The sequence below is a fragment of the Mus pahari genome, chromosome 3 (assembly GCF_900095145.1).
Source record: "Mus pahari chromosome 3, PAHARI_EIJ_v1.1, whole genome shotgun sequence".
Taxonomy (NCBI): domain Eukaryota; kingdom Metazoa; phylum Chordata; class Mammalia; order Rodentia; family Muridae; genus Mus; species Mus pahari.
Window position 1 is genome coordinate 25,911,591 of NC_034592.1, and position 23,674 is coordinate 25,935,264.

Consider the following 23,674-nt stretch of genomic DNA (forward strand, 5'->3'; position numbering starts at 1 on the left):
GGTATTGGAGTGGATGTGCGGTAAGCAAATTACTTGGCATTTATAGGGACCAGTAGATCCTGAAACAGCTCAATATGGGAGGGGGCATGAAGACAACCTAGAAAGTTTCTAAGTTGAGATGTAGAGGATGAGGAAATATGAACCAGAAAAGACTTGGAGGTTTCTGCAATAGAGGCATGTTGACCTTGGTAGAGAATGTTCACCTTGGTCAGAAACTGAGGGAAGAAAGGCAGGAAAAGGAGGGGGACTGACCTAGATGGGTCATGGTAACCATGGGAGCGATGCAGAACTTTCTCCTGGAAGTGGCAGGAGGCCACAGAAGAGTTTAATGAAGGGAAGAAACTTGAGAAGGCTTACTCTTTCAGTCCTGTGGTGGAAGGTTCCAGGGCAGGTGAAAGAAGATGCTGATTGGCTCTGGGCCCATCACAGAACCCCCTATGGACCTCATGTGACAAGGCCAATGGGATGTGTCTAGTGTGGGCACCAACCTCCTCAGAGAAAAGTGACAGTGATCCTGACAATCAAAACCCTCGTCTGTCCTCAAGGAAAGAGGTGACTCCATCTCGGATGGGGAGACCTGTCGAAGTCACATGAGTGTTGGTGATGGTCCAACCCCATTCCTGGTGACCCTGAGGTGAAAAGATCCATGTTCTTCTGGCTGCAGACAAGCAGGGATCAGCTGAAGGTCTGAGACTGGGCCAGGCTCAGGTCCAGAGAAGGGCCAGTGTCCTCAGGTCACCCCAGAGGTGCCCCTGGCTGTTTCTTACCCTGACCATTTCTTTCTCCAAACAATGGGCCTGTGATGCCTGATGACTATCAGTCCCTGCAGTCACTGGGACCATAGCCAGAGACAATGGGTCTGTCATGACCTCCATCCACAGAGTTGATGGATGGCGCTCGCTGGCAGCTGGGCATCACCCAGTCTCTGGGAAGAACAAATTAGGTAGATCTGCTTGCTGGACAGACAGGGCCTCTGGTGGGGGCCTACAGATCACCCCGGTGCTGCTTGGCCGTCTTCAGGAGAAACCTCTGGAGATGTGGTCACCGTGAGAGGGAGAGTTAGTAGGGAGCCTAGGCAAGGGCCCTTAGAGAAGGCAGAGACACACCAGGCTACAGCTTTCTTATCTGTCTGTCAGAGTGAGGCCAGAGTGCACATGAAAGAGACTGGTACGGGCTCATCTAAACTCTACCCAAGCCGTGGAAAGGAGGCAGACCGGGAGGGAGGGAGTCCACACCTCCTTTGAAGGGCCTATTTTCTCTCCGGGATCACCTTGTGCATGTGTAAAGTGGGCTCCTGTGTTGAATGGATGGCTCCACTGTGCTGTGTTCCTCTGTTTTGCAGTGCTATCAAAGGACAACTGAGGCATATAAAGAAAATAAACTCGTTTTGGCTCAAGATCATGGAGATCCAAGGGTAAGGGGCTGCATGTGGCGCTGGCTTTCTTGCTGACAGTGGAGAGGCATGCATGGAGAGATGTCAGAGTGCCCTCTCACTCCCCACCCCCATCTTTCCTTAGTGCCACCAGGATTTAAGCCTGAGTACACCGTTTTGGTGATCTTACCTAATCCTAATCACCTTCCTGAGTCTCCATTTCCCAACAGCAGAGTCACATTAAATGTCCACTCCCTAAATACTACACAGTGGAAATTAAATGTCAGCACAGAAGGCAAGGTGGACACACTGAAACCAAAGCCAAAGATACAAAAAGGGCCCTGACAAGCAGGCAGAAGAGGGCTCTGTGCAGGCCTTCTTTTCCTACTTTGTCACTGGCTCTGGACACTGGGGCTGGGTGAGGCAGGGGCCAAGTCAAAAATAGGATAGTCATATTATACTCTGTGGTATAATAGTATAGCCATAGCCATACTCTGTTGGCCCCCAAACACACTGAACTCTGCCCCAGATAGGGACTTCTTTTGTATAAGTTTTGTTTCTTTGGATTTTTTGGGGGGTGAGGTGGGGTGCTTGGTTTGGTTTTTTTGAGACAGGGTTTTCAGTGTAATAGAGTCCTGGTTGTCCTGGACGCCCTTTGTGGGACAGGCTGGCTTCTTAGTCACAGAGATCCCCCTGTGAGTGCTGGGATAAAAGGCGTGCAACACCACACCCGTCCTGTTGTTTGGTTTTTCAAACAGGGACTCCTGTAGCCCAGGCTAGCCTCAGACTCACAATGTAGCAGATGCTGGCCTTGAGCTCCCAATCCTCCTGCCTGTGAATCACTCCTGGAAGTTACAGGTGTGTGCAACAATGTTCAGTTCTGATTTTTACTTTTCTTTTTTAAGATCTCAAACCCAGAGAAATGTTGGAAAATTAGCACCAGTGTATCGTTTGCTTAAATCCCCTTCTTTTCTAAAAGAAAGCCAGTGTGGTCCATGACTGTAACCCTGGCATGCAGATACTGAGACAGAAAAATCACAGGTCACAAGTGTTAGGCCACCCTTGGTTACATAAGCAAAACCAATAAAATAAAATAGGCCAAATATGGTAGGGCATGCCTTTAAGTCCAGCATTCAGGGGGTAAAAGACAGGCTGATATCTGTGAGTTCAAGGCCACCCTGGTCTACATGGCAAGTTCCAGGCCAGTCAAAGCTACAAAATGAGATCCTGTCTCCAAAGCAAATAAATAAAATTAAAATAAACTATCGTGGATAGTACATTCAATGTGCTGTGTGTTTGATCCCCATTTCAAAGACACTGAGCTGGCACAGCAACCCCACCTCTGTACTGTTCGTCATCCTCCACTTACACATGCGGAAGCTGAGGATCGATGACAGGTAATAGTCACCCAGGAGGCAGTGTGAACATGGCATTGTGGACCCGAGGCCTTGGTGGCAGGGTCATCAAGCCAGATGACTTCACTCCCAAGCAGAAGCCCTTGTTGTTAAAACCACTGAGGCAGGTGGGGTGGGCCTCCAGCACCCTGGCCCTTAGCTTTCCATTGTCCTCTTGGTGATGCCCCACCACTCCTACCTTCCATGAAAATGGCTCTGGACGAAATTAATTGTGCATGGTTTTCCTTCAAAACAGAGCGTGTCAACTGTCCTTGTGGTGGGGAGGCAGGCTGGGGGAGCAATTCAAGGCAGTAATATGCTGAGGGCTGGTTTCTTCTTCTCCCACTAGCTTGGTCTCCTAAGATATCCAGAATTTCAAGGACCCTTTAGCATCCCCATGTTCATTCTTTAATCCAAGTCTCACAGCGCCACTCTTTCTAATAAGAAGCCTTCACCCGTGTGCTGGTGGAAGAACAGGTCAACTGTCACGTTCTGTGCAGCCGCTAAAAGTTCCCTCCCAGACACAAGGGGACAGGTCTCTGGGAGGAGTCACAGAGTCCCGCCCCTATCCTTCAGGACCGACTGGCTACACTGCCTAGCAGAGAGCGGGCTCCAGAGGCAGAGCTGACAGTGGACTGGTGGAGCGGTGGAGGACTGCACCAGTAAAGCAGGTGAGAACCAAGGACTGGGATGAGAAGAGGGACCAGCAGTGAAGGGAGGCTCAGGTTCTAGGCCTCATCTGCCTGGTGGGGATGTCTCAGAGTTCTCTTGCGGAGAGGAGACCGGTGGTGGCAGCCAAATTTATTTGAGCAAGGGAGGTGGGCCACACGGGGCTGGAGGGTGCAGACAGAAGCAAGGGACACAGCACCCACTAAGCATTACTACGATGCACACTGCATATAGTGATAATTGAACCACAGCTCCCAGCTACTATTTCCTACCCATTTTTGTTGAGATGGGACAGGTACAAACAGGTGTTATTTTAGAAGTGGCAAAACTACAATAAATTGGCGATTCTCAGGGTCCCGAGAATGTGCATTTCTGAGCCCTCCTGAGCCCGGGACTTATTTTTATATAAAGAAAGGGCATGCATTATTATTGTGAGGGGCCAGACTCCCAAGTGGCTCCCATGAGGCCAGGACAGTGTGTTGTCTAAGTCATTTGTGCATGCCAGGGCTGGGACAGAGACCCAGGAGGCAGATCCCTGTAGCTTGCCAGGAGCAGTCTCCAAATCACCCATGACTACCGTATCCCCAGTTTGTACATCTGGGCTAGGATAGACCTACCACTAATGTTGGTGGGGGGTGGGGACTGAGAATCTATCCTGAAGAAGGGACAACTGAGGGTGTGGGAGGCTGATCCAGGTAGAGGGGACAGTGTCATCAAAGGTCTTAAGAAATGGGGTTGGGTATGGAAATGGATGATGCTTAAATGGGTGGGTTTGGTGGTCCACAATTGCATCTTCCGGCAGGAGGACTCAAAGGCCAGCATAGCTGTATGGCTGACCCTGACTCAAACAAATACCTAAGAAAAACATAGGGAATGTAGGACAGACAAGGCAGAGCCTTGACCCCCCCCCCCAAGCTGAGAGCCCCCGGAAGACCACATGGCCCTGAGCTCCTGGTCTGTGTCCACCTCTCCCTGGAGTGTGGATTTCTGTAGCCCTTGACACTCACCAGGGTTACCGGTCCCCAGTCTGCAATCCTGAAGATGCTCCTGGAGACCATCCTTTTGTACAAACAAATGCCATCCCTTTTCCTGAGCTCTAACCCCAGGGCTTTGCCTCCCAGCTCAGTGAGGTCTGGAAACCAAGGAAAGGAATGTTTGGACCCTGTAGAACTCCAAGGAGGTTCCGAGGCAGGTGGCTGAGTTGCCTCTTTTGTTGTTGTTGTTGTTCTGAAGTGGAGTCTCATGCGCCTAGGCTGACTCTGAGTGACCGTGAGGTTGAGGTTGGTCCCTCCCGCCTTCGCCACCCAGGCGGTGAGACTGTAAGAGTGCCACCATTGCCACCATGCTCAGCACACTCACCTCTGTTTCCTTGTTTTGTGTTTTTCTCAGCTGACATTGGCCAGGTGTGTGATTCCACACTGCCCCTCACCTGCCATGGTTGCATCCGGAAAGATGTCTGTGACTCACTGCCTCCTCTGTCTTCTGGTACCTGAAGTTCTGGAGGGAAGAGTTCAGCCTCGGGGAGGTCAAGGGAGCCCAAAATTGTTCACTTGCCAAGTGGCTACCACACTTCAAAGAATGTTAAGCTTAAACCCTTGAGTATACACAGAACAATAGCAACTACTGTGCGCTATGCTCATGGAGGGGTAGTCAACCAGCATGTCACCCCTGAGGCACACAGTAGGCATTGAACACTGGGGAGCAGTGCCTATCCAAAGCCACATCCATATTCTCTCTCAGATCAGAAGTCTCCCTGGGACCTTCTCTAACTCTCCAGGCAAATCAAGGAACCCTTTGGCTGCGGGTTGGTATGAAAGGTCCTTTCAGGGAGGTCCTCTATAGATACAGCCCAGCTGTGTCACCTGGTTGGCATATGGGCCCGAACTATGCAGAAAAGGGGAGGAGGTGGTGTTCCCTTCAAACCCCTGTGGGAGGCTCCATCACATTCCTGTTGTATAGAAAGACTCCAGGGACCAAGTCACAGAGTAGATAGTCCTGACCTGGCCCAACAGACTCAGAACTGACTTTGGCCCTTGTCCAAAAGGGTGAGATGCCCATAAAATTCTCTCCTGTGCTCACTCTCCTGTGGCCTCCAGCCCCAGCTGCCCTGGGTGAGATGCTGCAGACCGCAGAGGGGTTGTGCGAATTCACAGGACAGCGACTGAGCTGGTGGCAAGCCCAAGAGTCCTGTGACCAGAGGTTTGGCCACCTGGCACTGGGGCCCCTAGATAGGGCTCTCGCTTCACATCTGCCTAGCTCGGTCTGGGTAGGACAAAGAGAGGCCTCATTACGAAGTCAGCCCCAGAGGCGTGTGTATGGGCTCAGAGTCTAGCGCAAGCAAGGGGGAGGGGGAGGATGGTGTCTGGCCCTCCAGAGATGGGGTCTCACTGAGACAACAGTTTCGGTTGAGCTGGAGTTAACAGTGCATGCCCATTCTGGAAGTGAGAGGTTAACCCTGGGCAGGGAGCCTCGAACCCTCACTTCTTTCTTCTCCGGACTAGAGGAATCCCAAATCCCATTATGGGCTCCACGGCTGTGCCAGCGAATGGCAGGCCCTGTGGCAGATAGGGAAACTGAGGCTCTGCTGCCTGTACCCACAGGTGAGCACACCACGGCTGCGTTGGTCTTCCACGAGAGGACTGCTGACAGGGCCGCACGGCTGCTCACGGTCCTCCCCGAGCTGGCGGCGCTCACGGCTTGTGTGCATGTTCAGTGGGACGAGACAGCAACTGAGGCGGTCACTCTCTTCTCCCTGGCCACGCTGGCTGTGGCCAACGCGCTGCAGCTGCGCGCCTTCGCGGAACCCGGAGGCTATGTGCGCGCAGCGCTCGTGGTGCGTGGCCATCACGCGCCCTTCAACGCCATCTTCCGCTCTGACAGCCGCTGGCACCACGTGTGCGCCACGTGGGAGCAGCGCAGCGGGCACTGGGCGCTGTTCACTAATGGAAGGCGATGTGCAGAGGCTCAGGGACTCAGCGTGGGTCACCCAGTGCCGCCCGATGGTGTGCTTGTGCTGGGTCAGGATCAGGACTCCCTGGATGGCGGGTTCTTGGCCCGCGACGCCTTCAGTGGCAACCTCACTGACTTCTACCTGTGGGACCAGGTGTTGAGCCTCGAGCAAGTGCGCCGAGCTCGTGCCTGCACGCCACCCCCTGAGGGCTTGTTCTTTCAGTGGGACCCAGAGGCCCTGGACATCATGCCCTCACTGTTGCCCACCGTGCTTGTGCGCCTGCTCTGTCCTGGTAGAACATTGGCCCGACGACCCAGATGCTAAATCCTTCCCCTAGCTGGCCCATTGAATTTGGCCCCGCCCCATCTAGCACCAGTCTCCAGCTCAGCCTTTGCCAGTTTGATCTCGCCCAACTCTGGCCACTCCCTCTTCAGGCTAACAGTTCCTACCCAGAAGCTTATTAACGTGGGCTTGCTCAGTTCTAGCTTCAGGGCCTCATCTCCCAACATGCCCCACGGTGTGGTGATGCTGCATGCTGGTTCCCAATCATGTGCAAGCACCTTTTGGGCCTGCATGGGTAAATAGCCAAGTTGTGGTCTTGACACTTTGCTACTCTGGCCAGTACCCTCAGAGGAGTGCCCCACGTGGAACCCAGGACCTGGCACCAAGGGTTCTGAATTCTGCGTGCACCTACAACTGTTTCTCTGCTGCTACCCAAAAGGTGCGCCTAGCTGTGCCAGAGCTCTGCTGAATAGTAGAGAAGTTAGAGGGCATTTATAATCTCCAGGTTTGAGGACTCTATAGATCTAGACAATAGGGCAGTCTGTCCAGGCAGGTCTGGGGCAAATCTCAGCTGTGTGACTTTGAAAAGGTGATTCTGCCATGTTGTGCCTCAGTTTCCCCCATCTACCATGTTGCTTAATATTTCAGACACTGCCACAGATATGCTTTTCCTCCCCAGAACAGTACTTTGAGGGTGATCATGGAGCAGGCAGGCCCCTCCTTTGCCCAGGGTCCAACCTGGCCTCCACCTTTTGCAGAGACCTATCAGCAGCTTCAGGACTTCCAGTCATGGCCGGATCAGGACATTATCAGCAGAGTCAATGCTTTGGCCAGTGCCACTGTGTGAGCCCATCCCCGGAGACTGGAAAGTCTGTGGCACTGTGGGCCAACTCCCTGTGCCTTATTTTCCTTACCTGTAAAGAGACAACCCCCTCATCTAAAATATCTACAGGAACCCCATTTGTTCCTGCTCTTGCTTTAGAACCCCTGACAGCTGGGAGCTTTTGACAAATTCGATCCACTAAGAAGACCCTGGCAGTGCCCAGCTGTGGAATCTAGAGAGTTCCCTCCTGCCAGTTATTCCTCTACCCACAGCTTCTCCCAAGCCCCCTGTCTGAAACCCCGGGGATCCTGTCCTTAGACAAGGCTTCCAGCTTCCTGGGTCGCCTGGCGAGAGTCCTGGCAGAGAAGCCAGGTCCACTGGGGCCTGTGACCCTGCTGGCCATCCTGCACTTCCTGAAGAGGGTGGCTGCCCTCAGAGCTGAGGAGCCAGAGCTGCCGACCCAGCCCTGGGAGGAGCTTGGCAGAAGCTTTGTGTCTGTGGCCAGCCTGACCCTGGAGGAGCAATCAGCCAGCGCGTGGCTGTCTATCTGTGAGGTGAGGCAGGCAGAGCTGGATAGGATATGGTCTTACAGCCCCTTATTGTGTAACTGTGGGTGAGTCCGCACCTATTTCTGAGGGCTGTATCTCTCCATGCCATCCGAGAGGCTCCTTTTGTCACTATGAATGGAAAATCCACTTGAGCCCAGCACATAGATAAGAATGGTATTAAGAGCCATTGGTGATAAGGGCCCTCCCCATATCCAAGAATCTGCCAACTGCCTCAAGTCGGGATCCTCTATGTGGAGTGGCCGACCCATCTTGTCTGCCTAAATGCACTGGCAGGTGCTCTGAACAGGAAGTTGCTCTGGAGGGAGAGGTTACTAGAAAATTCATCCTTGCAAAGCACTAGTGGACAGGATTAGGAATAGACAGGGTGTAACTATGGATCCAGGGCACTGTAGTAGATGAAGGAATGCGGGGCTGTGGACCTGAGCTTTCTTACCTAGAGAATGGGATTCTCACACTTGCCTTGCTGGAGCAATGGTAAAGTGAACAGGGAATGTTCACAACAGAATAACCACTCAGTGAATTTGGGTTTTGTTTTGTTTTGTTTTGTTTCTTCTCAAGACAGGGTTTCTCTGTGTAGCCCTGGCTGTCCTGGAACTCACTCTGTAGACCAGGCTGGCCTCGAACTCAGAAATCTGCCTGCCTCTGCCTTCCAAGTGCTGGAATTAAAGGCGTGCGCCACCGCCACCCGGCTTGGTTTGTTTTTTTAATGTGGAACCTGAGCATGTCTATTATGAGTTTGGCTCTGAATCAGTGTGAAGAGAGAGGTGGCCCAGCCAGAGTGGACTCCAGTTAGTAAACAGCAGACCAGCAGCCACACGCCATGCTAAGAGATCTGTGACTTGATAGGGTTGGAGAGGTCAGAGGAGGCTGAGGCAGACAGGGAACTCAGGCCTTGATCTTGAGGCCCTTAAAGGTTTGGAGCCAGAACCCCAAGCATCCTTGGCCCCCAGGTCAGGGCCCATGGCACTTGGACCTGGAGTGGGAGGGAGCAGGAGCAGAGCCACAGCTTCCTCCCAGGTGGTTGGTGGGCCCATGGCTCTGGTGATGTGTGTGCAGCGCCTGGCAACCCTGCTGAGCTCCACACTGACCTCTGTGCAGCCTCGAATCCACATCAGGCATCATCTTGCTGGTGAGCCGCCATCCACTTCCACAGCGAATCCCAGCTATTCTTTCTCAGTGTGGTCCCATGAGAGATCGCTGTCTGTACTTCCGTGCACATCACAGTATTTCTTTCCTTTACCCAGGCTGTATCTTCTGCCCACAATGCCCTTTCTCCCTTGATCTCCTAGCAAATTCCTCCCCTTGGATCCCTGCTTGGGTACCAACTCCCCCAACACACACACACACACACACACACACACACACACACACACACACATACCACGTGAGTTCTCTCTTGATGGGTTAGTCTTCCTTCCTCAATTAGTCTAACATCTTGAACATGTCCCTGCCATAATAGGACTGTCCCTTCTCTTCTTGATGCCCCTGGGATTCTAGGGCTGTTTGAACAGTCTCTGCCCAGAGCTAGACCCAAGTTCACATTCATCAGGTGCTTGGAGATCCATTTGGCGACTCTCACAGTAATCTTTAGCCACAGGCTCCTCCCACCCCCATGGCAATACCCTTCCCTCGGGAATCCAGAAAGCCATTTTACCTTGCATGGTGGGTCCCCAGTCCTATAGTGGGGGAGAGGACAAGTCAGCCATACAACTGGACACCCCAGAAGAAAGCCTCCCTCCTGAGATCCAGCTGCTGCCCCATCTGATCCCAGGCCTGGAGGTGCAAAACCTGCACCTGAGGGAGGCCAGCACTGGAGGGCACACGTTCACCATTCCAGCGGGCATCCAGATGGACCAGGCCACATCCACATCCCTGCAGGTGAAGTGAGGCGGCTCCTTGGGAAAGGTGAGTAAGGAGAGATGGCCAGAACCCTGCTGTGTCCCAGGTGAGACATCTGGCATCCACGCAGTCTCTTCCAGGGACTCCACATGATTTCCTCAGAAGTGGCTAGGTGAAAAAGGCTCCAGCCCTGATCACTCAGGGGTTGGGAATCAGTGTACAGGATAGACGAAGGGGTTTGGAACTACAGGTTAAGATGTGTTAACCGGGGGCTGGTGAGATGGCTCAGCGGGTAAGAGCACTGACTGCTCTTCCAAAGGTCCTGGGTTCAAATCCCAGCAACCACATGGTGGCTCACAACCACCCATAATGAGACCTGATGCCCTGGCCCCAGATGTGTTAACCATGGCTGGTTGGGGTTCTGCATTAGTCACTTTTCTGTTATGTGATCTTAGAAAAGTCACTGGCTTCTGACCCTCAGTTCCCTCAGTTCCCCTGTGAAAAGGAAAGAGCAATGCCTTCACCCACGTGTCTCCCACCCTCCCAGGCCTCGCTGAAGCCATGGTCATCCACACCTGGTTCACCTCAAGAATCTTCCAGCATACCCTGGGGACACCTGGCTTAGAGCTCCAGGCCACTAATGGCTCAAAGGAGGCAAGAATGCAGAGGTGAGCAAACCCCTCGCAGTAGATTGCAGAGACCTGTGTCTCCCTCACACCCCAGGAAGCCATCTCTTCCCAGACCCCCCATCATGGTGGGCAGGTCAATGTTTATCAGTGTGTTGGGTCTGTAGAAAGGAGCCTCGTGGAGCCCTGCCCCCTTTTTATCTGGAGTCTGGCTTTAGAGCTGAGACTCTGAGAGGAGACAGGGCTTTCCAACAAGAAAGAAGACTCCAACAAGAATCTGGACTCAGGATCCCAAGTCAAGGTCTAGTGCTCTCCCCTTGGCTGAAATGACCCAGGGCACACTTATCATTCCCCACATCCACAATCACCCTTAAAAGCTCCATTTGTTCCCACAGGTCCCTAAGCACCCAAGTGGGGTCAGCTATACTCTCCTCTGAGGTACGAGATGCTGCCGGGGAGCTCAGCACAGCGGTGACCTTTCACCTGCAGCACCAGGCCCAGGTACTGGCTGGTGCAGCACTTGTCTGGCTAACCCCTTTTCCTGATCCCCTGCACCACGATTGCCAATATTTGTTCACCGGAAAGCCACGATCTAAACATGCTCATTGGAGCATATTCAGGCTGGAGTGATGGCTCTGTAGTTAAAACTGCTCTTTTTGAAGATGCAGATTCATCTCCAGTCCCAGGGGACACAATGTCCTCTTTTGACCTCTGAGGGCACTACACAGATATACATACAGGCAACACTCGTGTGTGCATATGTGTGTGTGTGTGTGTGTGTGTGTGTGTGTGCGCGTGCGCGCGCGCGTGCGCACAGTAATATTCATCCCTAATGATCTCCTCCATTCCCAAGGGGTCTGTTTGTTTGTTTGTTAAACCCTTGAGGCATTTTAAAGAAAGCTTAAGGGTTTGTTGCTCACAGGTGGTCATTTTGGACACACGTGTGCACCCAGTGTGGCTTCTGTATCAGTTTGTCTGTATATCCTCCTGAAAGTCTCAGCAGGCTTGGTTGCAGTGCACCCTCATCGGTCCTCAACCTTGAGTGGGTGGTTCTAGAACCACCGCCCGGCCACCGGAACCCAGACATGGATGTTCAAATCCCTTATTGAGAATGACTTGGAAGTTACAGGGCCCTCTATACACTTTTCTAGATGCCCCTAGTTCCCTTTACCTCACTCATGGTATCCAATGCAATGTCAGTGACGTGAACAGCTATATACTAAAGTCTGGTGTAGCGAATCATGACCAGAAAAAGTCTATATGTTTAGGACAGAGGCAACTTTTTTTTTGTTTTAATACTTACTTTCTGTTTTTAAAAAATATTTTTGATCTGTGGTTTGTTGGGTACATGGAGGCAGAAACCAAGAATACAGAAGATAGAGTAAATAAATATGCAGTTTAGTGTACTACTTAACATGATTTCAGTTAAGATTCTAGTTACCGCTGGGCAGTGGTAGCACATGCCTTTAATCCCAGCACTTGGGAGGCAGAGGCAGGCAGATTTCTGAGTTCGAGGCCAGCCTGGTCTACAGAGTGAGTTCTAGGACAGCCAGGGCTATACAGAAAAACCCTGTATCAACCCGTCCCCCAAAAGATTCTAGTTATCTTTTAAATAATAGGTTTTATTATTACATTTTCATATCTGTATATCACTATACTCCACCCATTTATTACCCTTATTATATAATATACATTATATATACATTAATTTATATACATTATACATATACACATTATACACACACAACACACACACACATATATGTATAATATATATGTGTGTGTGTGTTGTGTGTGTGTTGTGTGTGTATATATGGTGCGTGCCAGAAGAGGGCATCAGATCCCATTACAGATGGTTATGAGACACTGTGTGGTTGCTGGAAATTAAACTCAGGATCTCTGGAAAAGCACATAGTGCTCTTAACTGCTGAGTCATCTTTCCAAACCCCATATATGGTTTTTTTGTTGTTGTTGTTTGGTTGGTTTTTCGAGACAGGGTTTCTCTGTGTAGCCATGGCTGTCCTGGAACTCACTCTGTAGACAAGGGTGGCCTCGAACTCAGAAATCCGCCTGCCTCTGCCTCACAAGTGCTGGGATTAAAGGCGTGAGCCACCACACCTGGCTCATATATGGTTGTTTTGTTTTGTTTTGTTTTTGGTGAGACAGAATTTCTCTGTGTAGCTCTGACTATCCTGGAACTCCCTCTGTAGATCAGGCTGGCCTTGAACTCAAAGATCCAGCTACCTTGCCTCCTGAGTGCTGGGATTAAAGGCATGTGCCACCACTGCCCAGCTAATCTGATTTCCATAGCCTTTGCACCAGTTTATATCCTGCCCGCAGTGTATAGGGTTCCTTCTCCCCTACATCTTTGTCAGTGTGTATTGTTGCTTATTTTCTGTTTTAAAAGATTCACTTGTATTCTTTTAGGGTTTTTGAACATGTGGGGGAGAGTACGGGTGCCCACAGAGGCCAGAAGTGTTGGATCCTCCTGCATCTGGAGTTATAGGCAGCTGTGAGTTGCCCAACCAGAGTGCTGGGCACCCAGCTTCCAACCTCTGCAAGAGCAATGCATGCTCTGCTAACCACAGAGCCATCTCTCCAGGCTCCATTGCTAACCACAGAGCCATCTCTCCAGGCTCCATTGCTTGTTTTCTTGATGATGCAATGGTGAAAGGAATCTCAAAGCTGTTTAGATCCTCAGTTCCCTGGTGACGAAGGATGTTGAACTTTTTATCATATATTTATCAGCCATTTGCAGTCCTCTCTGAGACCTTTCAGTTCGGTTCATTAGCCCATTTAGAGATTGAATCATTTGTTTGGGGGAGGGTGATGTTTAATTTTTAGGGTTTTTTATATATTCTAAATATTAATTTCTGGTCATATGTATAATTAACAAAGATTTTCCCATTTTGAAGCCTGTCTCTTCACTCGACCCATGTCCACATACACATTCATATACCTGCCCTATCCCTAGGTCTTTCCAAAGAGGATTCTAGAGCCTGTCTGTGCTTTTTGGAATTTCAGTGCCAAGTAAGTTTCCACACTGACTTATTTGTGTCTTTGTACGTGTATGGAAGTCAGGGAACAACTTTCAAGAGTCACTTCTTTCTACCATGTGGGTCCTGGGGACTCGGACTGTCAGCTTTGCCTGGCAGCAAGGGCCTTTGCCTGTTAAGCCATCTCACCCAACTCCAAATCAGACAATCAAAACATTATGTCCCCTCTGTTTGCAAAGGAACTAGGACTTGGGGGTGTTTGGGGTCTCCCCAAAAGTGCTTTCCAGACATCATACAGCTCCAGGAGAAGCTGAGGCAAGGGGGATATGTTACCCACATGGTACTGAGCTTCATCCTAGGATGCTTATGAAGGAGGTAGCATTGACTCTGGGAGGTGCCCCGAAGGAGACTCAACTACCCAGTGGCTGCTAAGAGGGATTCCTATGAGGCTGTGGCCCTGAGCATTGTCAGAGTCTCCTTCTGGGTCTTCAGCAGAAGGAATGGACATCACCCACAGATGTTTAGCAACCAGTCCAGGCAAGAAACGGAGGCCATCAATTCTTCTGACCTCCTCTGGTCCTACCATCCCTGAGGCAATTAAGCACATTTGCTGGATGGGAAACTGGGGCCCAGAGGGTTAGTTACTGGCCAAGGACATATCACTGACTGGAGGCAAAGCAGCCCTCAGCTTCAGGCTTCAGGTAGAGAGACCTCTGTCTGCCCCGTCTTCCCCTGTGTCCACCACATCTCAAGAGCCCCTTTGCTCCATCCTAACCCCAAGCTCAGATGCAGGGGGCTCCTGGGCCACCACTGGCTGTTCAGTGCTCACTCTACACCCGGACTCTACCACCTGCTTCTGCAAGCACAGTACCAGCTTTGCCATCCTTCTGCAGGTGCATGACGTCCAGGTGAGGAGGGAGAAACGAGGTAACCACAGCTGCAGAGGGAGGTGGGCCAGCGACCAAGGCCCAGCTGGACATGGGTGTGGAGAGGAAATGGCAGAACCTGCATATAAATCATGAATCCAGGTGAGTTTGAGAGGAAGAGGAGACTCAATCAAGAGGGAAGCTGACTCCAGAGTAGACTAAGAAAGGGCTCCAAGGAGACAGAAAGAAACCCAATGGTCATTTGCTCAAAGGTCAAGTTAGTCAGAGCTGGTGCTTTAGGAAGACTCTGGGTCTGAAAGAGCCCCTGGGAAGGCTTACATGCTTATTTCCGTAAGTGTCGCATCATAACCCACCAGCAGCTTCATCTTTAATAGCGGTCTGTGATCTTCACGGGTATCGCCTGCCTCACAGGACATCCCCCTGGGTTTGAGAGTCACTTCCAAATTCAGGACTCTGATGAGTCCGTGGAAGCTTGGCAAGAAGGGCAGCTTTTAGGGAGGGAGATCCAGCAAAAGAGCAATACATTCATTTATTAAGCACCTACTGGGTGCAGGCCTAGTCCCTGGTGGTCGGTACCATTGCCATCCTTGATCCCCTAGGGAGACTTGAAGTAAGCAGGCAGGGTGAGTCTTGTGTCAATAGGGCCCCTCACTGTCCTTCTCTGCAGGGAGGTCCTGAAGAGGAGTCACTGCTGAGGACTCTGTCATTTGTGGGCTGTGGTGTGTCCCTCTGTGGTGTGTCCCTCTGTGGTGTGTCCCTCTGTGCTCTTGCTACCACCTTCTTGCTCATCGTGGTGGCTGGGTGAGGAAGTGTCCCACACCCGGGCTTGTCTCCTCTTAGACACCACAGCCATCCCCATGAGACTTTGGTCTGGGGCTTCCCTTAGGGTGAGCTGGGTCCCTTGCTGCCTACATGAGGCCAGTCACCAGGAACCCCTTGACCCCCGAGGCCCGACCGAAAGTGTGTGAGGCTGGTTGGGCTGTCTTTGTTAGCCAACCCTTCTGCCTATACAGGGTTCCCCCGTCTGAGCGGACCACAATCCACAAGAATCTTATTCTTTCCCTGGCCTCTGCTGAGGGCTTCCTCATGACCAGCGAGTGGGCGAAGACCAACAAGGTAGGCGACCAGCAGGTGACTGGTAAGCTCTGGGACCAGTCTTCACCCCTGTTACCTGCTGGTGGCTTCCTTGCCCTGGTGGAGAGCAAATCCCAGAGGAGAAAGACCCAGGTGGTACAGATGACAGAGAGCTTCTCCCTGACTCTTCTTTGGATGAGCATCAATCATGACCATGGGATCAGGGTAACTTGTGCCCAGAGCTGACCTCCATCTTCCCCCAGGTGACCTGTGTGGCTGTCACAGCAGCCATGCATCTTCTCTTTCTGGTTGCCTCCTCCTGGATGCTGGCAGAGGGACTGCTGCTTTGGAACAAGGTGGTAGCCGTGAGCATGCACCCAGGTCCCAGGATGAGGCTGTACTATGCTGCAGGTTGGGGTGAGGACCCCTTATCCCCACTCTTGTTCTTTCCATTGCTCTCCAATACTGCCCCACACCAGTACCACCCAGACCCATCCTTGGGCATATTGGTACCATTCAGCATCCAACAGCACCTAAAAACTACCTAATACCTAGTACCCAGTACCACTGAACACCCAGCACTCAATACTACCCTATGCCTCTTTCACCCAGTACCACCTGATACTTGCCTCTGATGTGAGCTCAGTTTCCCCAGTTACACCAGACTCTAGCTGTACCCATTCTGTTTTTCTTAAGACCCCTCCACTCAGCAGCCTCAGCCTCCTCCTCTTAGATTGGCCCAGGGGACAGTTGTGGGCTGGATCCAAGAAAGCTATGAGTGGTGGCATGGCCTGAGTCTATTTCCTCCTTCCCTAGGCATTCCTGTGGCCATTGTGGCCATCACCCTAGCATTGCACCCTCATGACTACGTGGCTTCTGGACACTGCTGGATCAATGTTCACACGGATACCATCTGGGCCTTTGTGGGGCCCGTTCTGTTTGTGCTGACTGTGAGCTAGGAGGTGTGGGTGCCACAAGGGAGGGGCATGTGGGGCATCTTGCTCACTGGCACCCAACCTCCAGGCCAATACCTACATCCTGGTCCGTGCTGTAATGGTCACTGTATCCAGCACCCACCGCCGTGCACGCATGCTGAGCCCACAGCCTGACCTACAGCAGAAGATCAAGTTCCAAATGTGGTGAGACTCAGCTAGGGGACAGGGTGAGATTGGGGTACAGGGCCAGCTGGTATCTCACATGAGCCTGGCTGGCGTAGTGTGAGCATGTGGGTCTGTGTTGGGATGTGTGGCCAAGTGTGAGCCTGTGTTAAGTAGTGAGTACACATGTGACCTTACTTACATGACACCCATGCTTGGGCATGTCATGCTGTATGAGACACTGTGGATACCAGCCACTGTCCTGGGGCCTCACTGTCTGCAGCAGGTGCTGAGGGTCTGCCTGAGACAAGACAGGAGGAGTCCTCAAGACAGGCCACCCCCAGTTCGGGATCAGAGTAAGGATTCAGGTCTCTAGCTCTACCAAGGACCCTTCCCATCCCCAGCACCGTGACCGCTGGAGCACAGTGGCATGACCTTCTTCCTATAGCCCAGCCTCCTCTGTGGCCTTCCTCACTTGACCAGCCTCTGCTGCAGCAGAACCACTCAGACCAGCAGGTGCCTGAGAAGGCAAGGAGGCCAGGCCACTGGAGAGGGCTGCTGAGCCTTCCTGACTCGTGCTCCCAGTCCGTTCTGGGCAGCTGCCTCGCCCTTGCAAACTAGACTTGGGAACGAATGAAATCTTATTTCCCAGTACCACCACCCCTACTAAGAAGGAAGCAAGGTCCACCCAAAGGCTTTGCAGAGCCTTCTCACAATCTACAGTTGCAGACCCCCCTCTCCATGTACTTCCTGGGTACTGCAGCATCCATTAGACACCAGGGAATCACATTGGCCTCTGAGCTCTGCCTCCTTTCCCCACAGGGCCATGGTGAAACCCGTGCTGGCCCTGTTACCTGTCCTGGGCCTGACCTGGCTGTTTGGCCTCCTGGTACACATTAGCCCAATCTGGGCCTACGCTGCTGTGCTTCTCAATTCCTTCCAGGTATTTATAGGCCCTAAACATATAGAATGGGGGCTCTGGAACACTGGAACTCAGAGAGGGTGTGTGGTTTGCCAAGACTAAGCAGGGGGTGAGCCTACATCACAGAAGGGATCCAGCAGCAAAGTGGGGCATTCCGCAAACAGAGAGGGTGAGGGAGGCATGGCAAATGGTGCCCTTATGTCCACACGTGGGATATGACGGAGGGCTTTTGGTTCACTGGAAAGTTGAGAAAGGCTCTCCAGCCCTGCTGGGGTTCGGGGGGGGGGGGAGTCAGAGATGCAACCAGTTGAACACCCTAGACTCCCCACCCCACCCCCACCTGTGGCTTCTTTTGTTTCTGAACTGTCTCTGATTCTTTCTGTCTCTCAGGCTTACCAAGGGGATGGTCAAGGGTCACCGGGAAGACAGAGAACCTGTGCCCTCTCCTTGGGTGTCTCTAGCTTACTGTGAGGTTGGCTTGGGCCACCCTATCTGTGATAAGAAAGGGTTAGTTAGGAAAGAGTTCAATCAGGAGACTGATACTGAAGTCACACAGTGAAGCCATCCATCATAGCTTGGTGACAAAGAAGTATCTGAGCACCTGCATCTTCCTGTCTACAGGACTTACAGACCTGTTGGGGACCAAGACAGGAACAGATGGTGCCAGCCTCAGGAGTAGATGCCAAGACAGTGAGGGTCCCAAGGAGTGGTTCCTGTCACTGCTATCCTGACCCTTTTGTCCACGACAGCTCGCCCTACCTCCACCCTCTCAGGGCAAAAACAAACAAACAAACAAACAAAAAAAAAACCCACAACTCAGGGCAAGGCTGAACAAAGGCTTGCTCTCCAAACCAGGGGCAAGCTCTGCCTAGGGCCCTGTGTCTTCAGAGCAGTGGACCTCCCTCAGAGAAGAGGGTTGAGGCAGTTAAAGCCTGCTTCTGATGCCTGTGTGATGGATTGTTCTGGCCCAGCTCACAGCTGGATCTCAAAGCAAACTCACAGACAGAGAAACAGGCCTTGTGCAGTTGCTTTCCCAAGGCCTCACTGGAAGCAGGAAGAAGTAAGATGGGTCCTATATTCCGTTTCTCAGTTCTGAGGGTAGTCGGCTTTGACTGTGGGCAAGTCCTGGCACCGTCCTCAGGAAGGGAGTCCACTCATGTCACAGCTGGTGGTTACCTACCGGATGTGAGGTGCTAGGATACAGCAGAGAAAAGTCACGTCGAAGATGACATTCTGGAAGCGGAGGCCAATCATGATCCAGATAAAGGGTGGCACAGCCGTGAGGGGGCAAGGCAGGAATGGGAGAAGTCCTGGTCCACGTTGTCCTTACCCCTGGACCTGGGAGACTTGTCTATTCTTTGCTAAGTTAAGTTAGCATAGAGATGGAAAAAAAGAGAGGAGTTTCTCTCTCTCTCTCTCTCTCTCTCTCTCTCTCTCTCTGTGTGTGTGTGTGTGTGTGTGTGTGTGTGTGTGTGCGCGCGCGCGCATGTGCAATGGGGGTGCTTAGTAGTTGAAGTACTTGTCATGCAAGGACAAGGACCTAAATTCTGATCCCTAGCGCATAAAAGAAGTTGGGTGCTGCAGTGTATGCCTATGATCCCAGCTCTAGGGAGGTGTAGATAGGATCCCTGGACTGTACCAGACAGACAGACTAGCTGAATGAGTGACTTGCAAGTCCAGTGAGAGACCCTGTCTCAAAAGGTAAAGTGGATAGCAGTTGAGGAGGTTGAGACCTAACATCGACTTGTAACTGCCACATGCACGCATATACATGTGCTCACACACGTGCAGAAATTCATGTACATACCACACAGATGTGCACATGGAGTGGGGGCAAGGAGAAAGGGGTTTGCTGTGGGAGAAGGTCTCAGCAACCTCTGGCAATGATAAGGAGCAAGCATGGTTCCCAGTACCTTGTTAGCCTAAACAGCAGAGCTCGGGGTGCCGTGTCTTCTGACAGAGCTCCGAGTTCCCAGTACTCAGAGGCTCTATTCCCAGCTCTCCCTGTGTGTCTACGTGACCCTGGTGAGGTTTCTCTAGCTCAAAACAGGACACTGAAGGTGACAGAAGCTCGTTGTCATGGTGATTACTTCAGCTTGCTGGCAGTACCCCCTTCACGACCAGGAATGCTCTCCAGGCCTGCTGGGGGAGGGAACTCAGAGGTGTAACCAGAAGAGCACCCTAGGCTCGCCATCCCCCCCCACACCCTAGGCTCGCCATCCCCCCCCCACACCCTAGGCTCGCCATCCCCCACACACACACCCTAGGCTCGCCATCCCCCCCCACACACACACCTGTGGCTTCTTTTGTTTCTGAACTTTCTCTGATTCTTTCTGTCTCTCAGGCTGTCACTGTCTTCTCTCTTGATATTTCTTCCTGGCATTGCCCCTGGGCTCCTCTCCATCTTCTAAGCTCTCTCCTGTTCCAGTCAGTGGCCCCTTCTCTGGCCTGCCCCTGGTTCCTGTGAGTGTGGTGCTGTCAGACAGGTCCCTGATTCATTCTAGGCTGTGTCCTTGGTGCCTGGATGCCTGTGACCATCCCCAGGCCTGGTCTTTCTTTTCTCCTCTCCTTTCCATCACACCTCCTGTATCTGCATCTCTCTTCCTCCACTATACCCGAAGCCCTGCCCTCTGTCTTGGGCATAGACTAGGCAGGATATACCCCAGCACAGTGACGAGATCCAGGGAGACCTGAATGGATCTGGCCTCACTTGTTATTCAGGAATGATTTTGTTTTCTTCTGATCCACACTATGTCTGGTTCTGTGGAAGGAAAGCAGTGCCTCACCTCTGTATCGAGCTGTAACTCACATCTACCTTGGTGGACCTGTCTAATGGGGATTGAAGTCCTCTGGGCCTCAAGGACTCATCTGGTGATCCAACTGAGATAACCTTTACAAAGGGCTGAATGCAATACCTGATGCACACCAAAGCTCTGTGAATGGGGACTCCTTTGTTCATTCATTCATTTGTTCGTTCATTCATGCTTTACAGATCCTCCCCCACCCCCAGGCCAGTTGCTGGTTCACACCCCAAAGAACATAGTACATGGGATCAAAGTGCTCATCTCATACTACCTATCCATAGTGTGGTACCACAGAGGCCGAGAGGGCAAAGGACAGCCAAAGCAGCAATGGGAATAGAGGGAAGGAAGTCTTATGTGGAAGGGCTGATTCTCTGTCAAGGTGTGAAAGCTATATGCAAAGGGTTGTCATTGTGAGTGGCAGGGCAATGTGAGGAGGGCTGGTAAGAAATGGGTCAGGAGGGGACATGGGACCAGACTGTTCTGACTCCAAAGTTGCTATAGGGGACTCCAGTTTTATTGTAGGGAGTGTGAGCCATGGATGATGTCAAGCATAGGGTGGTGGGGGTCCAGAAAGATGCCTTTGTTTGCTGGTGTAGAGTATGAAAAGGAGACTCATGGAGAAGGCAATGCCGAGGTACAGGAGGGACAGGCTGGCTCTGGGTTTAGTGTTAGGAGTTAAAGAATGGTGATGTCAACCCGTTATGCCTGGAGACCAGAGGCCCGAAGGCTGGAAGACCTAGGAGTCCAATGCCCTCTGCTCTTGGCCTCAGGCTTGAACAGTTAGCTGCCTTTTATACTGTCACATGGTGTCTGAGTAAGTTCCAGGCTCTAGTTCTAGGCTTAGTTCAAGTCTGACCCGTTGAACAGCACTATCATGGGACCAAATGGGGCCTCATGAGATCCAAATACAGTGGTATTTTGTGAGTGCCAAGGCCCTGCTGGTCCCGACACACGTGGAGATGAGTCAGCTCTGCCCTAGCCCTGAATGCTGAGCCTTCACACTCAATCTCTGAAGGAAATAAGAGACTCTATGGGCCACAGAGTAAAGGGCTAGTGGGAGGGCAGGGCAGGCTTTGAGTCCTTCTGCCTCTCGATGTCCCTCAGTGTATCTGATGAATGTGGTCCTGGGCTCTTGATCCAAGGAAAGTGGGAGGCCAGGCCACAGAGCAGGTGGGTGTTCCTTCTTAGTGATACGAGGCCTGTCCACAGGGCCCATACATCTTCCTTATCTACGCTGCTTACAACGGAGAGGTGGGTATGGTAAGCAGACTGTGGGGGGAAAAAATCAAGGGAGGGTGGACTGGGCTCCCTATCCCTGTTTCCCACAGAGTCAAGGATGGACCTACCTGTTGGGCTCTAGGGAAGGTCAAGGCCTGACCCGTGCTACCCTGCAGGTGCAGAGCGCACTTCGGAGGATGACAGAGAAGAAGGCAGCTGAGGTGCTCAGGGCAGAGCAGGTGCACTTGGCCAAGGGTGAGGGACTCTGGGGTCAGATGGGCAGGCTGAGCACAACACCGCTCCATTCAGACACTCTCTGGCCCTTCTGACCTACAGGCTTCATGTCCCTGGGCCATGGCCCAGGAGAACGCCCGAGTCTGGGATTCTCAGGGAAGATCTGTTGCTCTCAGAGGTACAGTCTCTATCTTCATGCCTAGTGTTCTCTGCTGCCTTGATTTCTCCATCAGTCAACCAGAGCTAGGAGAACAGCGGCAGACTCTATAAAGAAAGACAGAGAAATGGAGGCCTTGGAGAACAGTTGGGTGTCCAACCAGGGTCTACTAGGAACTCCTGTCTAGGGTTCCTAGCCCAGGGTGGGGGGGGGGGTAAGGAGAAGAAGTGTACCTGAGCCCCTGGCACGTGAGCTGGGTGGGCCTCAGTCTCCTCATCACTAATATGAGAGTAAAGCTCTGGGCAGATTTTTAGGGTGTCTGATAGTGGGGGCCCAATGTCTTAGCCTGTGCAAAGTTCACCAAATATTTCCCCCTTCTAGGGACCCATGGACCCAGGATTCCCTCAGCCTTCTCTTCCATTACAGAACCCAGGAGACCGGTAAGGCTGGAACAAGGGACCAGCTAGTGTAATGGCAGGGTTGGGGACACAGCAAAGGCTAGGACAGGGTTGGTGGGCACTGATCCCCGGGACCTTGTCCTCAGCACTGGGAAGCTAGAGCCTGTAGGCTGACAGACCTAAAAGCCAAGGCCTTGTGGGAAGGGCCAGGAGCTCCCAGGGGACAGGGGACAGGAAAAGGGACCTATCTTTCCTGTTCTCTTTTTCAGGCTGTGGAGTTGACAGCATTTAAGACTTCAGGTACTTCTCTTCCTGGGCGGACTCCCTCATCCCTCTTCTCCTACACTGCTCCGAGATGAAAATAATTTGAGACTCAACCATACAAGAACCAATCATAGATCAGCGCTGCCTAGTTTCAAACTATACCCATGGCTGGCTGGAAGAGAGGCTTGTTTTCGGAACTCTTGCTGGGGTTAGGCTCAGTGCCGGACCCCAGGCCGGTGCTGGTTCTGGTCCACCAGTCAGGGGAGGCTGCTTTCCTCGAAGTGTGTAGAGGAGGGGGCCAAGGCATCCAAAGGAGCTGCGACTAAGGCAGCCAGTGGCGCAGCAGGAACCAGGCTCACTTGCACAGATGCAGCATCGGAGACGTAGCAATAGTCATAGGGGTATGATCCACAGACCAAGGTTTGTGACAGCCTTGAATGTTCAGCTTCCGGTCCGCTGAAAGGGGCCGAAGCGTCCCCTGCAGGCAGATCAGTGGCACAGGGCTAGGCAAGATCAGAGCGCGCAGCCGCCCCTCACTGGCCGGGCCCAACCCCCCCTCCACCCCCTCCCCCCACCCGCAGGCACAGCCGTCTGCGAGAACAAGAGCCACTGCAGCGCCTCTGTGCCTTTGTCTCTGCTGAATGGGTGCGTTGCTAGGGCTGCTCGTAGCAACGAAGCCGCATCCACTTCGGCCCCACTTTCTCGACCAGTAGCCTGGCCCGACAGTCCCTGCTTCATGCCCCCAGCTCCTCCCAATCACGCACTCAGGCAACCTGGGCAAAGGTTCCGGCCGAGGGGGTGGCTGCTGGCCGTGCGTCCTTTCCGAAAGCTCTGGGGACAGTAGGTGCATGCAGGTCCTCTGACTGTAGAGAAACCGTCTCAGGGAGACCATGAGGGGCAGGCAGGCTGCGGTGGCAGAGTCCCCCCCCCCCAAGTCTCTGTTCCCAGACCCTCCCTAATCTTGGCCATCCCTGCCAGCTCTGCCCCAAGAGAGCCCTTGCACTTTCCTTACAGGAGTCTAAAGGGCATGTGCAGGGTTTTCCTCCCAACCTTTCAGGAGCTCAGTGGCCAGAGGACCTCAGTTCATCATCGGAAACCC

At 52.4% G+C, this 23,674-nt stretch overlaps 1 protein-coding gene across 1 annotated transcript; it reads left to right on the forward strand.

Annotated features, from left to right (window-relative positions):
• Positions 1-5,980: 5,980 nt before the first annotated feature.
• Adgrd2 (adhesion G protein-coupled receptor D2) lies at positions 5,981-22,603 on the forward strand. Its single transcript, XM_021192687.1, has 18 exons — positions 5,981-6,677; positions 7,008-7,106; positions 7,809-8,044; positions 9,734-9,942; positions 10,920-11,025; positions 13,499-13,554; positions 14,302-14,428; positions 15,075-15,208; positions 15,421-15,523; positions 15,745-15,898; positions 16,298-16,431; positions 16,505-16,620; positions 17,401-17,521; positions 21,514-21,564; positions 21,633-21,777; positions 21,859-21,934; positions 22,295-22,353; positions 22,581-22,603. The coding sequence occupies exons 1-18, from the start codon at positions 5,981-5,983 to the stop codon at positions 22,601-22,603; spliced, it is 2,646 nt and encodes an 881-aa protein (XP_021048346.1).
• The last annotated feature ends 1,071 nt before the right edge of the window (positions 22,604-23,674 follow it).

What these genes read in the sequence shown, in the direction of transcription:
- Adgrd2 (XM_021192687.1), top strand. Translation starts at nt 5,981, where the DNA reads ATGGCAGGCCCTGTGGCAGATAGGGAAACTGAGGCTCTGCTGCCTGTA. An exon ending in ACCTGCAGCACCAGGCCCAG is followed by an intron (nt 11,026 to 13,498) that starts GTACTGGCTGGT and finishes CCCTATCCCTAG; the next exon opens with GTCTTTCCAAAGAGGATTCT. An exon ending in TTACAGAACCCAGGAGACCG is followed by an intron (nt 22,354 to 22,580) that starts GTAAGGCTGGAA and finishes TCTCTTTTTCAG; the next exon opens with GCTGTGGAGTTGACAGCATT.